The sequence below is a fragment of the Etheostoma spectabile genome, chromosome 4 (genome assembly GCF_008692095.1).
Source record: "Etheostoma spectabile isolate EspeVRDwgs_2016 chromosome 4, UIUC_Espe_1.0, whole genome shotgun sequence".
Lineage (NCBI taxonomy): Eukaryota > Metazoa > Chordata > Actinopteri > Perciformes > Percidae > Etheostoma > Etheostoma spectabile.
In genome coordinates, this window is record NC_045736.1 from 28755393 (window position 1) to 28773031 (window position 17639).

At 40.6% G+C, this 17639-nt stretch overlaps 1 protein-coding gene across 22 annotated transcripts in view; it reads left to right on the forward strand.

Annotated features, from left to right (window-relative positions):
- The window catches only part of chl1b (cell adhesion molecule L1-like b), a 65807-nt gene that overhangs the window by 47227 nt on the left and 941 nt on the right, over positions 1–17639 (forward strand). For 7 of the 22 annotated variants that reach the window (XM_032513491.1, XM_032513496.1, XM_032513494.1 and 4 more), the window contains 14 exons: positions 67–264; positions 484–554; positions 1318–1540; positions 2069–2104; positions 2410–2525; positions 3329–3533; positions 3664–3786; positions 7983–8162; positions 9322–9351; positions 10136–10207; positions 12761–12868; positions 13064–13225; positions 13622–13753; positions 14648–14720. In XM_032513491.1, the coding sequence (XP_032369382.1) occupies positions 67–264; positions 484–554; positions 1318–1540; positions 2069–2104; positions 2410–2525; positions 3329–3533; positions 3664–3786; positions 7983–8162; positions 9322–9351; positions 10136–10207; positions 12761–12868; positions 13064–13225; positions 13622–13753; positions 14648–14720 (1729 nt within the window). Of the gene's footprint in view, positions 1–66; positions 265–483; positions 555–1317; positions 1541–2068; positions 2105–2409; positions 2526–3328; positions 3534–3663; positions 3787–7982; positions 8163–9321; positions 9352–10135; positions 10208–12760; positions 12869–13063; positions 13226–13621; positions 13754–14647; positions 14721–14856; positions 14928–17639 lie in introns of all 22 variants that reach the window. The other 15 variants (XM_032513500.1, XM_032513501.1, XM_032513514.1 and 12 more) reach the window with 12 other exon arrangements.

Genomic DNA, 17639 nt, shown 5'->3' on the forward strand with positions numbered 1-17639 from the left:
AGAAATCCTTTGGCAAGAACTATAGCAGTGAGGGACGGCTTTGATTGTCTTTCTGCCTGTCAACAGAGTTTATTATTGAATACGAGGAAAGCCAGTGGGAGCCGGCAAACTGGAAGGAGCTGCTCCGAGTACCTGGGAACCACAACTCAGCCGTGCTTAAACTCCACGGCCACGTCGACTATTGCTTCCGCGTGTCTGGTTTAAACGCTGTAGGGAGGGGTCTTCCCAGCAAGCCCACAGAAAGATACAAAACCCCCCCAGCAGGTCTGAGGCTTCCTCATTTCATTGTTTGTCATAGTTTTTGATAAGGTCCTCCAGGCCACTGGAGCTGCCAACACTGCTACTCTGTGAACTTTTAAACTCTCACCTGCTACATAATTGATTCCACTCTTGTTGAAAATCTGTTCTATTGTGTGCCTATTTTACTGGAGATTTCATCCACTAACAATAGCGACAAAATCTATATTCTTTCTTTTTCTCCAGCTCCTGACAAGAACCCTGAAAATATCAAAATCGAAGGTCATTTACCACATGAAATGGATATCAACTGGGAGGTAAGGCATGGAGTTTGGTCTTTTATTATCCTCTTACTGCATATTTTGTAATGTCGGCTCCCTTTATTCAGTGAATTATTCACATCTGCTATAGTTTTTGGAAGTCAAAGGACAGAAATGAAGTTTTATCAATGTTTCATAGGCAATTACCAATAGTAATTTAATTTAATAGAAATGGCCCACTTTTGATATTTCATTCTGTGGTACAGATCTTTAGAAAAGCCATTTTCTGGGATCACTCTGAATGCATTTTCTTTGAAAGCTGCTCCTTTACTTTGTTAAGAAAGAGAAAGGAGTTATGGAAATGATTTCTTTTAACCCAGTACAGTACAGTAATGTATTCAGCTTTATTGTAAAAAGATAAATCTCTTCTTCAATTATCTGGTTGCCCTGTCATAGTAACGTAGTCCCTGAATCCTGGATTCATGAGCTCTGTTAATGATTTGCTTTTGCGGATAATGGTATCTCATTCTTTTTCTCACTGTCTGACTTCGGTGAGGAGATATAAATCTTTTCATCTATGATGTCTTAGCAAACTCTGTTTTAAAGCTAGACCAGGTGAGTTGTTCCATTGTTTTTTTAGATGGCGGGATCAAATAGTGCCAGTTTTCCAAGCAGAGTTCACTGGCCTAGTTGTCATTTTAATCCCACAGAGGCAGTGACATTGAGCGGTGAAATAAAAGAAGCATCTTATGCAACTGTGAAAGTACCTATGAAACCATTCACACCATTGTTCCTCCTTTATTTTCCATTCATTATTTAGCCCTTGTTACCCATTGAGCACAATGGTCCCGGTTTGGAGTATAAGGTGAGTTACAGGAGACAGGACGTGGAGGAGGACTGGAAGGAACACATGGTGAAGAGACACTCGTTTGTGGTGAAGAAAACTCCCACCTTTGTGCCCTATGAGATCAAGATCCAAGCCAGAAACCATCAGGGCTGGGGCCCCGAGCCCAAGATAGTGACCGGCTACTCAGGAGAGGACTGTGAGTTGTAAACTTTACTGACCTCATGTGATCTTTTCTAAAGCTATGACTGTGAGTAATGTGACAGTGGTCGTTGTGGTGCAGTGACGAACCCTGCAAAACAGGGATTGACGCTAATATTTTAGGCACTGGCCCCTTTTTTTTTCTGCTCTCAAATTAAACTAAAATAATAAGGTTTTCTGAAGACGTTTGAATATTTGTATCATTTTTTTATGTGTCTGGCGTTCTGACTCAAACTTGTACATGTTCTGGGTATTGAAGTTCAAACCTTCTACTCACCCTTTGCTGCCATTTGGATCTACCAAAGACCAAAGTAGCCAGTGTAGCTTTGGGATATACTGTATATGATCTTATGGAGAAATATGTGGTTTAATTAAAATCCCAGTCTGCTTAATTTGGGTGAACTTTGGAAAATGATTTGCTTCGAGTTTTTTTTAAAATTTCATTGAAAAGTTTTAGACTTGGGACTTGGACTGAGTTTCACAGTTGTGTACTGTAGCAGAAGTTTACTGTATTTCCTGTGTTTAGCTTTCTTCTGGACTTGCCCCCAGGAAGTATCCTCAGGTCATTACACGCCTCCTTGTTGTGTGCTCACTCAAATGTGGTGTTATTAAGTGCAGTAGTTACCCTGTAGCTCAGTAGTTTTTATCATTTACATTAGCTTGTGTGAGTGTAGGTATTGATACTCTCTAATATTGTAGGTGCTCCTGTAAATAGGTGATCAGTAAGTGTAGCTAGTTGTATAGTAATAGTAATGGAATAATTGTGTTATTTTCAGCATAATTCTAACTAGTTTAATATTCTTGTATGACTTTCCTGGACTAACGTTCAGCTTTACTGCAGATTGTAACGTGTGTTTGCCCCCACAGTTCCCTCTGCTGCACCTGATGATGTAGCTGTGGAGGTGATGAACAGCTCAGTGGTCAAGGTTAGCTGGACGCGTGTACACAAGGACAAGTTACATGGACATCTGGGAGGCTACAGGGTAATACCTCAAAAAAAGACCTTTTGCTTTAAGACACAGCTTTGTAGGAACGGCCTCGACCTTGATCAAAACATTTGCTTCTCTCACCCCACTCTGTCTTCTTTACTTTAGCCAGCTCACTGTTTTTCTGTACAGACCACCAGAAAAAAAACAGAATAACTAAAGCCCTATTTGCAAGGATTACCTGGGGACTTCTAGTAATTAATGAGCTTAATCCCGTGCGAATCTGCCATGTTTGTTACTTGTTATGTAAAAATTCCATCACAATTTACAGACCTTATTTGGCCAAACACAGAGGTTGTGTGATCATTTTAGTCCTGTGCCAATTGGTGTCTCTGTGATTTGCAGTTGTATTGGCTGCGTTGGCAGTTATAAAGGAAAATTCAGACAGAGCCTTGACATCATATGTGGGGGATTATGTCAGTAAATCTGAGTAAAATAAATACCTTGCTTAACCTGTATGAATAAGCCGCCCCAATAAGAGATGCGGTGGGAGGGAGGGGGATAGGGCTTAATTCAGCATTCTCTCACACATATACTGTACATGTTTAGTTTAATGCCTTGCTGCCGCTGCTGAGAATGTACTATAATAAGTTTATTTGATATAGCACCTTTACAGACAAAGTAGCAAAGTGTTTCACATGATACAATTTTTTTAAATACAATAAGACCCAAACAGTAAAGAAGCAAGCAAAAAAGAAATAACAAACCAATAGAAACATAAACCCAAAAGTTATGAACATGAAAATAGAGTGAGTTTACAAAAGTGATAACTGGCTCTGTGTGTCTCTTTCCCAATGCAGATAAACTGGTGGCGTCTGCGCAGTCTGGCGGCCTCAAAAAAAAGCCACGGAGAAAAACACACGCTAAAATTCCCCGGGGACCAGTCCCACGCCATGGTTCCAGGACTAAAACCCTTCTCTGAGTACAGCCTCATCGTCATGACCTTCAACGGGCGGGGCAACGGCCCTGGCAGCCCTCCCCTCAGCTTCAAAACCCCGGAGGGAGGTAGGATTGTGGAAAAGCAGCATGGAGTGTATTGATTCACAACTACTGAAGGGAAACTCTAATAATAACCAAGGAACTGGGTTGCAGAAGTTGACTGCATACTGTGTGTCTTACCTTTTTTCCCCCACAGTCCCTGAGAAAAATCCTGTTTTCAGGGTCACAGATGTACAGAAACACACTGTCTCTCTGGTCTGGGCCCCGCCATTGGAGCCTAATGGGATTCTCACCGGGTACCTCCTCGAGTATCAGCTCAGTACGTATTCCTACACCTCGTGCTTAACTAACTCAGATATAATGGTGATGCCAATGTGTTGCCACTAGGATGTATTGCTTTTTTCATTTTTTACAGCTTGTTTATTTACCAGTTGTTTAAAAAAGAAGTAAAATCGTGAAATGCATTCTACTATGATATTATTGTAGCTAAACTTATGCCGTACTGGGAAAAAAAAGTCATGGTACTTTGAAAATACCGCTTGTACTTGTTCACATTGACAACAATATCAGAGCCTGGCAAAGCCATTTTTGTGATCTGTGTGTCTGAAAACACCCTCAGACCCCAGAGGGTTAATAGTGTTTACATCCTTGTGTTTCTCGTCAGCCTGTACCCTCTTAAAAATTGGCCATATGTTTCAATTTGGAAACAGTATATCAGAGACCTTAAAAGCCTCTAACTCTATATTGTATTTATAGTATTTACAGTCAAAGAGTATGTTGGTAAAAGAAAGGAGGAGGATTTTGGTGATCGTCTAACCCATGATTCTCAGCAAGGGAAGGAAAATCCTGGTGCTGCTCTAATAGGGCTTGGGGTCGCAGGGAGATCAGAGTGGCTGTATAGGAGACATGTCAGGGTGGATGTCTGCTGGCCTGCGTGTCACCATCATGGATCAGCTAGTGCTGACCGAGGCACTGTGTCACAGTCTGTTAAGGTCTAGCTTTAGTGACCCCATCCTGTCCTCAGGGGACATATTCACCATAGCTCATAGTCCCAGGGGATACCGCCACTGAACGCATCCCATGTGTGCACACACTTTTGCTGTCCTTAAACTAAAGTCATACAAAGCCAACGACTAACTTCTAACGTCTTAGTGCCGCATTTTCCGGCTAATTGAGTGTGATTTGGCGGCTGCACAAGCGGGCCAAGTGTCATACAGTATTTCAGGAGAGGACATTTTCATTGTACCACAGCAATAAAGCTGATAGGCTCTTTGAAGTGTGACTTTTTTTTAAGTCCCCTTGAGGGAAGTCATGTGCGAAATGTTGAGGATAATGTGGCCAGCTGTCAGTGTATCATCAGTGACACAAAGGAAATCTCAAGCTGCATCGCAGATGTTTTAGGGCTACGCCCCATCTTCATCGCTGCCTGTAATAGCTTCACGTCTCACAGGTTTCACAGGAAAGGCCTGTTTGAATGTCGTGAGCACTCTGAGCATTCAGGAATACCAGGGCGTGTAAACGGTTAAACTAACCTGCTTTGAAGTGGCACATTTTCTGTGTAAAACCTTTTGATCATTGTATCAAGTTGTCACCAAAGATGATCAGTGAGTGTGTCAGTACACTGGCCTGCTAATAAATATGGAGGAATATGTCCAGGAGATCGGGATATGATCTTTTCTTTTTCTCTACCAATACCAGTCAAGGTCATGGTGGCTCCATGGCTACACAAGTTTCTGTGTGGAGTTTGCATTTCTCCTTTGTGTTCACAAGGGTTTTCTCCATGCGTTCCAGTTTCCTCCCACCACCCAAAACATGTATTATAGGTTAGTGTCCCATGACCAAAACGCACTGGCAAAAAGACTGGAGTTGGTCCCCGGACGCCAACAGCTGCCCAGTGGTCCTATGTGGGCCTGTAAGATGGGTTAAATGCAGATGACAAATTGAATTTCTTTGGGAATGACAATAGGGCACCTTTAACTTTGTAGTACACTTCCAGGATTGCTTCATTGCCGCCATATGTTCTTATTTTCGGCCAGATGTCCATTACCTTCCGCTTTCTTTGTATTGAATTTGGTCGATTTATGAGGACTATGGTTAACTGCTCCTCAGATCTCAGCTGGGTAAATCCAGACAGCTAGTAGCTAGACTATCTGTTCAATCTGAGTTTTCTGTTACCTGACTAAAACAGCCTTTGAACGTACACAAGTTCCACCAAAACAAGTTCCTTCCCAAGGCTATTTGGCAGAGGCACCAGTGCACCAGGGCTCCATGCTGTGTTCAACTTTGTCTCCATCCAGGAATGCTGTGTGGACTAGCCAGACCAGCGCTGGGGTGAAAGGTCTGGCTACGCGAGACTAACTGTAATAATAGCAGTTCCACAAACTCATAGAGATTGTTTTTGTCAGTATTCATTTCTAAATCACTAAATAAAGTCCTTAATCTAAAGACTTATTGTATCCCCTCAGCATTGAGTGGGTGGCATGGTCAACATGCCTCAAAGAGCTCCTAAAGCACTCTTAAGCCTTGGGTAGAGCAGGCCAGTGCAGACTTAACAACCACTGGCCTGCCTCTCAGTATGCTAGTCACACCGCTTGACAAGGCTAAGATAAGTGTGTCCCAAAGGTGAAGACGGGGGCTCACACTCGATCCATTCTGTCATTTCATTTGTTCAGAGCAGTTGGCTGCATTACTTTTTTGCTGTGTGGCAGAGTAGCTACAGTTTACACCGCAAATGTAGTCTAAAATCAAACACTGAGTAATTTATGTGAGAACTCTTTCACTTTATTTGCAGTTTTTTTATTTGTGCAGATTGCACATTTTTGAACATTTTCTATATCAGAGGTACTGAAGAGCAACATTATCAGGAAGGTAGTGAGTGAAGTTTGCTCTCCACTGATCTACACAAGTGGGAGTAAAAATAACTTTCATTCTGTTTTTGTTCCCATTTGAGCTCAGAACTAACTGTCAGGTCATTCTCAGATTTTAGTGTTAGTAAGTCTTTGTCTGTTTCACACTACACAAGGCCAACCATATTTGGCCAAGTAGGGCTAAAGTATATTTGGAAATGTTGGCTGAAAGCAGTGGAGGAGCCAAAGTCCACAGCCTTCAGCTCACTCCATAAGATCATGTGCACCAACTGTCTGACCTGAGTGTGTTAAGTGAAAAAGCATCTATCAACAGGGTAGGAACGGAATGATAATGGCCTCTCCTCTGCACCAGGATTGCATTATTTACCAAAAATGGACCGTTTTTGTCACTATAAAACAAAACAACAACAAAATAAAAATGGTGATGTCTGATAACAGTGGGTGGTGACCAGGCAAAAGAAAAGCAGACTAATACATTCTTGTCATTGTTACCGTCGCCTCCTACCAGAGAGACGTAGCACCTCTTTCACAGCAAAGGTCACCTGAACACCTGCTGTGTTTGTTTTTGTTACAAAGAACATAAATGCCACCTCCCTACCTACTGTGCTGCTTTACGTAGTGAGAAAAGAGATCCTATCGCAATTTAGAGAAAGACAACACTGATACATTGTAGTGAATGTGCAGGACACAATCTGTTTGTTAAATGCAAAAAAGGGGCTATTACACCAAACAAGCGTATGACAAGATGTCATGTTGTGGCTGAAGCCCAAAAATGCTGAAGCACAAGCTAAAATGACAAGTGGCATTTGCTTTCTTTGGCAGCGCTGAAATGTCTTGCGATTGTCACACGGAAGTCATTTGAAAGAGTTGTGTGTTTCAAAACCGAGTGCTGAAAGCAAAAATGTCTCATTATGTGGCAACGTACAGGAATCACACAGTCACTATTTAAACAAAAAAGGATTTATATACCGTATATACTGTAGGTTATTGGGTTGGTTACCAGTGGTTATTAGTAAATGGACTGTAGAATAAAGCAGGCAAGTGTTCACCCCATTGTCGTGTGAGAAAATCTCCTTATTACAATGCCAGTAGAGAATCTGTTGAGTGTCAAATCTTTACTCCTTTTTTTAATGTATTTACAAGCGAGTTACAGGCTATGGGCTGGGGTAAGAGCTAATATGTACTCAGTAACTAGGACTAGGTAACGTTATAACCACTAACACAACAGACTCGTGGAAAAAATACATTAATTATCATTATTTTTTTGCCATGACAAATTTATTAAGGACTGTGCATCATCTGTATTAGAGAAAGTAAATGTTGTTTAATGTGAATAAAGTAGCATTCTTACTGTGTTCTCTTGTTGTGTGTGTGTGTTTGTATTGTTTTACTGCTTTCACAATTATTTCAAGTATGCATCATTATGTTATTTACAATACACAGCATATTTTTAATAGTATTTTTAGCAGGGGGGGAGGTTCGTCAGATGGGTTGGAACCCGCGGTGATTTCTGCCTATGTGTGAATTTATTACCCCTTTTAATCCCAGTTGCCAGTATGATATCCCTTATAGAAGGCATATTCAAACTCTTTGCAGGCCTTAATCAAAAGCATTAACCGCTTATTTTTGTTGCCGTTTTTACATCTAGTCAACGACACAGAAGAAGTGGGGCCACTGCAGACAGTAGACATCAGCAACCCCAACACCACCAAGTGGAACCTGCGTGACTTGGAGCCTGTGAGCAAATACAAATTTTACCTGCGCTCCTGCACCACGGTGGGCTGCGGGCCCGTTGTCAGCGAGGAGTGCACCACTACTCTAGAAACAAGTGAGTGATGGAGGTTCCAGAAAGCAATTGACTAGGTGGTCTATGTGTGGATAATCTCAAGGGTGTGGGTGAGACATTGAGAACACAGACGAGCTTTGAGGTGCAGAACTTGCTAAGTGAAGTAGGTAACAAAGCCATTTCACTTTTTCAAAAATGGCATTGAACTACCGGAATATGATCTATGTCTGGGCAGCCAAGCTTTTTATATCTCCATGTAAGTAATTTTTGTGGATAAACAATTTCACATGGGTGTAGTGGAGGTATTCATTTGTCACTGTCATGAGAGAGCAAGTGCCTATTGATTGGACGGAGAGCACGAGCTATGAAACAATCAGCTAAGAAAGAAAATTGCTTTGAGCAGGAGGGAAACTGAAGGTTTTGATACTGAATTGTGTAATCATGAAAGAGTTGGTGGGTAAGTAATCATAATGAGACGGCTGGAAGAATGTAATCTATTCTTTTCAAATACATATCATTTGTTGAGGACGGCACGTCATACCTCAGCGTGCTCAAACTGGAGTCAAGCTTTTGTGAGATTTCAGGCGGTGGTATGAACGACTGGACGGGAAATGAAACAGGAAACTGTACTTTCACTTTCAGTACTTTCAGTGTCAGTCAAATCGCCTGCAACAACAGATACTGTGAGCATAACTAATTTGGTGGGGCTTTAAATACAAATGCACGCCAAAGAAATTTAGTATTTCATTCAAGATGCGAAATGTTGAAACGCACTGCAGGTGTTGAATATGCGAGCGATTAGTCAGTGTTTACTGGAAGAGTCCTTACAATTTACAGAAAGAAATTTGAACAACTTAGCCGTCGTTTATTTACATGCTGAAAAGCCAGTAGAAATTATTACAGGGAGAAGGACTCATTTTTTATGTATTGAATTTTATGGAGCTGTGTGTGAGAGATTGGAGCATGAAAGGTATTTGTGGCAGCTGTACTATCACTTTGTGTGTATTTGTCAGTAACGTTTCTGTTAATTGTCGTCTGCCTGCTTTCTCTCACGCCATTAAAACATGCATTGTTTTGAGCATTCCCTTTGATCATACAGCGCGCACTGTGTGAATGTGTCGTCTGTGAACGTCTGCTTAGCGTTGCTTGTCCATTTTGTCATTTTTATTTTTTTTTATTGTCCTTTTTTTCCCTTTCGCAGCTTCCACTTTGACTTCCACCCTTGGCCTCAGTATGTAGATCTGCGTTCATGATGATACTGTGGCATGTCATACCTGCACATACAATCTCATACTGCTCTGAAACGCTGCTATTACAGGAATATTTCATATGTTTCTAAATTTGCTCTATGTTAATATATGTTTTACAGTCATGATTATTATTTTAGGTAGCGGGTGCATGCTTTAGATTTAGACATTTTTGACAGATGTGAATGCTCCAGGCCTGAATTAAATCATCAGGTTTCCAGTCTCAAAATGGCCGACACATTTTATTTTTCATGAACAAAATTAAAAAGTTCCAAACACTTGGCTCCTTTGCAGATAATTGACCTTGTCTGCTGTTAGCCCTTGCCATCAGCAGAGTGCACCGTGATGCCGCTTTTCATTAGAAAATTGTCAACATCTTCTTAGATAAAGTTTGTGGCTTCCTCTCTAATAGCAATGGTAATGAGTAACCTAATTAGAAATTCATATTAATCTTGGCTCATTAGTGAATGTAAACGAATATTGACTTTTATCCTAGCAACAGCAGACAACATGTCTAACTCAAGCTGAGGAATTAAATGATGCTTTAAGAGCCAAACCCATGAAGAGCATCCGACATCCATCCTTCTTCCTATTAATGATGTGCTAACCAAAAATTAATGTGAATGTATTTTGTCAACACTAGATGTTTCACAGTAGACCTGACTAGTTACTAATTTAGCTGAAAATAGCATGCGTGCTAACAGTAAAACGTAGCCCCCCCCGAGCTCTATCCCAATTGATAACCACAAGATCTGTCTTTCTTTTCAGGCAAGTCAGCTTCCCCCTCACCTCCAAGCACTCCAAAGTCCCCAGTGACCAAACCCACTCGTTCCACCATAGGTAGAGCTGCTGCACATTCTGACACAACAAGCATCAATCCGCAGAGAAAAACAGAAGCAGTGAAATAAATGGGGGGGAAAATAGGAAGCCAAATACAGTTTGTTGTTTGCAGATTTAAATGTACTTTGTTTTTATTTTATAAGAACGTGGAACAAAAGAGGGATAGGACATGACAATAACTAGGTGCAAATATGAAAATACGATGAGCGTGGGTACAGTGCTCAATGCATACAGGTACATCGTGACATACAGAAATAGAGTGGAGTAAAGTAATCATCTTTGTGTTTGTAGCAATCCCATTTTCCCCAGCATTCCTCTTCTTTTCTCCTTTTGAAAATGCAGTATAAAAGTCAATTTCTCCATACTGCTGATACAGTTTATGTTTATTAACAGTGGGGGGATTCCTCTGAAGCCAGCATTTGGTAATAGCTTTTTTGCTTGCAACCATGAACATATGGTTATATATAAAGGAGATATTGGTCTCCTTTACCAACAACACCTTCAGGAAGTTTTGTAAGATGTATAAAAAGGCAAAAGAGATGTCAAATGTCAGATTCTTTATTTTGTTAACAGTATATGTTGTTTCCAGTTAAAACAAGCATTAAGATGTAAAATAACAGCTCAGTTTTATTGTTGGTTATAAAACAAGTGCATTAGGATGAATAAGCTGTTTTTAATTTCTCTGCTGCACCATGGGGAAATCTAAGCTACTAGATCTATATCCCGACCCGACAGTAAAGCTGTAGAGTGCAGTCACTAGAAGGGGACAAATGTGTCTAATTGTCAGTGATTGATTTGTTGGGCCATGGTTCCCCCTGTACACGTCAGTGTATTGACCCAACCGTCACCTGACATTTCCATGTAATTTTCAACTGGGTAAACAGCAACACCGCTTAAGGACGCAAAGTTGTCCGGGGCAGCATCTGAGCTGAGAGAAAAACAGTGAGGATGAATGTCCTCCCGGCCATGCCGGAGAGGTGTGAGCTCATACTGGGAGGGTGATATTTACAGGACACTGAGATAAGTGGATAAGTGGAAGCTGTTAAAGGCTCCCAGTATCAGAATATTTTCTGGCCTTTCCTTATACAAAAAGCCTCCAGACTTTGAAGAGGTATCTTCCAGGGCATCAGCTCCCTGCTGCGTGAGCAGCTGCTTTCTGCTGCATTCAATAGCGAACTGTGGAGTCCGGTGACAAAACACGGCAACCAGCCTTGGGATATTTTTAGTTCAGGGGCCTATGTCAGTCGAAGTCGCCGCTCGGTTCCAATGATTGGAATTACCATAGTTGCAGACTAATCCATCAACATTAGTCAGAGAGTGTCATTTGCAGTGGTTGGGATGGACAGCGCAGACACAGGTGTTGTGTGCCGAATTATCACCTGAGCAAATAATGCACCTGAACTGGAGACACAGCAGAAGATTTGCATGTTTGCCGTGGGGAAATGAAGTGGATTGTGCTTTGTTGACTGGCTTCGACAGCTGCTTTCAAAGCATGCTTTTCCCATATTAATGACGCACATCATTCTACATTATTTGTTTTTCTTCCCAGTTGGGTATCAAAAGCCTACGTTACATGATATGTCTGAGGCAGAACCAGCTTAGAACAGATGGAATTTGCTCTTGCTTTCAGAATAATTTACATAAAATATAACATTTTTTAGCAATTACTTAGTAGTCAGTCATGTATCATATCTACAGGTCCTATCAATGCCAAAGCTTCTTTGGTTTAATCTTATCAAATTTAAAGAGGTATTGCTTTTGTTTAATTTATATCATTGTAGATGAAATTGATTTGGGTTTTGGGCTGAGTTGGACAAAATGAGACATTTGTAGGCAAGACTTCAGGCAACAGGTGCTCTGTAGGTTTCATTTTTTTCTGACATTTCAAAGAATAAATGATTAATCAATGAATTCAGAAATAATCATGAGATTAGTGGATAATGAAAATGATCAGTATTAGTAGCAATTCTAAATATCCTTGAATTTGACTGTGAATATAGTAAAAGTATTTGGTGTTATTCTGATCACCATGCAGGGAGATGAACCCTACAGGAAATACAAATGAACAGTAAATTTAATCGGGGGAAAAAAAATAAGTGTTTCTCTTTTTCTGTCTAGTGAAAAAAGACGTCGGTGTAGCTCAACCTCGGTGCTGTATTTCTAAAATCCGACGGCCGTGTATAACAGACAAGTTCTGAGCTAGTGTGGACCAGTGTGGCTGTGTAAAATATATTTCTGTGAAATGAAATGGACATACAATAAAAATAATATTGAACATTTAAAATCCTCACATAGTTTTGATGGCAAATCTGCTTTAAGATCTTTGTAGATCTCCATTTATCTTCATTTCCATATCCACATTACGCTTGTCATGTTTGTTGTTGAGCGAGCCAATGTCCCTGTCTGTCATACATAATTGATAGCTTGCTTCTTTAATAGAAGGTGAAGAGCAGCATAATGACAACGCTCCTAACTCCCTCCATGGCTTTGATCTGCTTTGTCCTTTACTAACCATTCTTTGCCGTTTCTCATCTTCTCTCACTTCTCCTTCAGTCCCGGGCCTGTTGAATTTTAGCTCAGCTGTTAGTGACAGCTTTGCGAATATCAGCTGGATATCTGGTGGAGAGCACACAGAGTTTTTTATTGCATATATGAACAACCGTAAGCTCATATTACTCTTTCTCTCTGTTAGTTTCTGGACGTTGTTAGAGTGATTTTTAGCCGAACAGTCAATAACTTTAGATGTGTTGTGTCTGAAGTGGTCCTTCGTGTGTTTTCATTCATATCTTCACTAGCTTCCATAGTTGTGTGTTTTCATAAGTACTAACCCATCTCGATCATTCACCCTCTGCACAGGTGAGGGTCTCTGGAAGATATCAGAGGCCTTAAACACCTCTAAGACTTTCCACATCATTGATGGGCTCGACCCCGGGACAGAGTACACTGTGCGCCTTATTCCTAACAGCTGGGTTGATAATTCTAGCATATTTGAAGATGTTATCACGACCGCGTTTACAGGTGAGGAGGGAAACCAAAAGAACACAAAAAAAGAAAAGGAAAAAAAAAGCAGGCAAAACTAATTTGACCTCTTATTGAACAGGGTGCAGGCACACCCGGCGCGTCCTTGAGCAGTGTCTCAAGCCGCAGTGTGTGGTCCCTTTGCCGTGTCACTAGGATTTAATTTAGCCGCACGGACTCGCTGAGAGAAATTACATTTGTACAGCGTTCCTTACTTGATTAATTAGACAAGCAGGATTAGCTGTTTAATATTTATATTGGACCGTTTCCATCAGCTTTGCACCCTGCCACCTTCTGCCTTTGCATCAGATAGGCTTTGTCGATGTAAACATTCAATCAAGTGTCCTGATGAAAAGGCCAAGGCATGTCAAAGTCACACAGTATTGTTCTCCTCAGGTCTGGCCAGCATCCACGGAGGAATATCCACCAAGGGCTGGTTTATCGGCCTGATGTGTGCCATCGCTCTCCTCACACTCATTGTGTTGATCGCCTGCTTTGTCAACAGAAACAAAGGAGGGAAGTATTCCGGTAGGTGCTCACTTACAAGCACACAAACATCACCTTGCTTGAATAGTAATTGCTGCTTGGAGCGTCATTATATTTCCATTTGGCGCTTTGTTGCTATGAAAGAAATTATCAATCACACTAGAAGCCATTACAAGGATATGTAAACTGATGTTGTTGTTTTTTTTACTTGCAGCCACACAATTATTTCAATGCAAATTTATACATGAAATAGGCTTGTGTATTGATAGGAAAATGAGCATTTCTACTCCATGTCCAGCATTTGAATTTGACATTATTTAGACACGCAGCTTTTTTCCCCCTAACAATCTATACAAAGTGCAGCCCACAGCGAGACAAAATGCAAATGCTGCACATGGGGTGGCTGAGCAGGGAATGATGACATACGCTCTGTGGTATCTCAATGTTATTCCTCCTATTGGGGACATGAGAGCTCTTATCGGCTTTATTATTCACAGCTAATGGCCATCAGGTTGTCGTCTGGGCAGCGATCGCTTCACTCGTCAGCAGAAAAAAAGAGCGAGACGCAGCTATGTCCTTTGTTTTCTCATTAAGTTCTCATTATCACCCGGCTATAGCGCCAAAAAACTTTTTTTTCATTTGCCCGAGCCGGTTTTTTTTTGTTACATCACATATAGAAACATACTTTTGAATGTGTACTGTGTCATGAATAGACAATTCTAGAACCCATAGATTTAAAGATTCATATTTACAAAAATTGGGACCGATTGAAACTCTGCAATACTTTCTAAAGCTTGCACTGAAATTTGATTAAGTAAAGGGAATTAGGGACTGAGACTTAAACCTATTCAAACGACAGAACAGTCAAGGCACAGGGATCTTCATTGGCAGTCGTCTCTTGAGGAAATCACTGAAATCTTCTCGTTTTGTGAGCAGTTAAAGAAAAAGAGGACCTTCACCCAGACGTGGAGTCCCAGGGCATGAATGACGACACATTTTGTGAATACAGGTAAGCTTACCCCTCAGAGCACTATTTCACCACCTCAGTGCAATTCACGTGCAATATTGTATGACATTCTCTTCTGCCGTCCTCTCCTCTCCCTAATTCTCTCTGCATTTCTCCTGTCGCTGAAAAGAGAACCCAGCATGCACGAGGTTCACATGGAGCCTCACGCTTCTTCTGTTCAAGACATTTGATGGCCAGAGTAACTGGAAAGTATGTGATAAACAGCATTAGCATCCCTGAGCTGTTTACACATCAGCCTTGCCCAAGTGGTAGCATCCCTTTATAGGACGTCGTGATCTCAGATCCGGTGTGTGTTGTTGTTGTTTGTGATAGACATTGCATCGCAAAGGGAGCCGCCGCCTCGCTCAGATGTTGTCCAGAAGGAGCTAAACGCAGGCTGCCTAGCACGCAGCAAGACACTAAAACCAATCAGCGTAGTTGAAAGCATCTCATCTCCAAGGCAGTAATATCTGGGCGCGTTTCATTAATCCTTCAGCAGTCCAATTCATAACAGCATACCACAGTATGAGTCCCAGGCTAATTCTCCAATCAGTGGGATCTGCACAGCAGATTTATACTTTGTCAAATTGATTCAAGGAGCTATTCATAAATCTATCGCTAAGTTTGTGTGTAAAGTCCCTCCTAAATTCTTTTCACCACTGGCTAGTTTCAAACTAATGATTCACTTGTGTGGGGGTGACAAACAATACATTCAACTCCTTAAAGGAATAGTTCAACATTTTTGGAAAATACGCTTTTTGGGTTTTCTTGAAGATATTTAGATGAGAAAATCATATCACTCTCATGTCTGTAAACATGAAGGAATCTCCAGCAGCCGGTTAGCTTAGCCTAGCACAAAGACTGGGAAAAGGCAGAAATGACTTGACTTGAGACTTGAATTTTTGCTGGTTGCCAGGCAACCTCACAATGACCACAAGACTACAGAAAGTTACGGCCCCCAGCTAAGAAATAATCCTGCACATAACCACCTTTTTAAACCACAAGTCATGTTTTTTACAGTTGGGTTTTTGGATGGATTTTAAAAAGCTGGATATGATGGGTTAATTTAGAGGTGCTGGTAGGTGGATTTTGTTACTTTTATTACTTTTTTGATAGAGCCGGGCTAGCGGTTTCCCTGTGTTTCCTGTCTTTATGCTAAACTAACTTCCCCGGCTGCTGATGGTAGCTTAGTATATTTATAGTATAGAAGTTTCTATCTTCTAATCTAACTCAAAACCAATTCAAGTGTTTTCCCAAAAATGCCAAACTATTCTTATAACTGTCAATCTTTTAGAAATGTATAGAAATGGATATTCTGTTGGTTTTATAAATGTAGATATGACTTTGTTTTATTTATATACTAGAGTAGATACATAGAGTATGTGTTTGTGTCAGAATTAGCAGCATCGTAACATACCGCCCACGGGAAAGTGACCGAACGACACAATCTTCTGAACACCATACTGAGAAATACAGAGAGAGATGTGTGTGTGTGGCGCTGATAGGCTTAATTAGCTGTGTAGCAACTCATTTGGCAATGGCTTAAATGTAATGGACGTTCATTAATATCAAAAAGTTACACACTAGAGCCCGACCGGCAAAGGATCTTTAAGGCCAATATTGATACAAATATTTGCTGATTAAAAAATCTGATATTCCGATATTAAATATATATATACACTACCGGTCAAAAGTTTGGGGTAACTTAGAAATTTCCATTGCACTCCATTATAAACAGAATACCAGCTGAGGTCAGTTGCATTGTTTTTTTTAACCCGGTCAGCAGTTTTCAAATTACATTATGTGCTTACATAATTGCAAAAGGATTCTCCAGTGTTTTCTCAGTTAGTCTTTTTGAAAAGATATCAGATTAGTAAACAGAATGTGCCTTTGGAACATTACGTGAATGGTTGCTGATAATAGGCAATGTAGATATTGCATTAAAGATCAGCCACCCACTCAGATCAGATGGTATTCTGTCTACAATGGAGTGGCATGGAAATTTGTAAGTGACCCCAAACTTTTGACCGGTAGTGTATATTTTTTAACCCCGAAATGTATTACATGGGCATAAACAGATTTCCCCAACATTATTTGTAGTTATTTATGAGTCCTCACTAAAATAATATGATAATGCAGTTTAAAAATAAACTCATTTGTTTTATTGTCACAGCAGAACAGAGGACCATCAAAATATATTAAATTTCTAATAAATAAAATATATAAAAATACAAACTTAAAATATGAAACTTTTAACAAAAACAAAATAACAATAAAAAAGTGTTGCCAGCAGGGACGTTGTAGAGCGCCCTCTGGTGGACAAACTATGCAACGCCAACACTCATACCTTGGTTGAAGGGTGTTTTGTACGATTTTAATTTTAATCAGAATAATTAATTTGTTAATTTTATTGAGATATATATGTATTTAGTTTGGAAAATGCCCAATATCGGCCGATAATATCGGCCCGTCGATAACATTGGTCGGGCTCTATTATGCAATAACGTTTTAAACTTAAAACTGTTTCTTATGGAAAGTAAAGGATGATAAAGCTGCCGACCCTGAGGAAAGTAATCTCACTTCCGCACTGAACCAGAAGGAAAATTACAAAAGGACAGAATGCGGAAGTGCCCTAGTTCAAGCAAAGACATTTAGTTCGGCAATTTCAGGACCAAATGTGCAGCTTAAATGATCAACACCAGTTTGGGGTTGTCCTCCCCCCCCCCCATATCTCATTAATCTTCCAGTCATCACTTTGTCAAATGCATTGATGCACGTACAGTGTAGTGATTAATATTGTCTCAACGTGTGCATCTGTGTGATTATTTCCCATTGGTCAACCAGATGTAAATGCTCATGTCAGTCACAGAGGCTCAATGTAGAGGCAGTGATAGCTTGAGCCTGCACCCCCCCCCCCCCCCC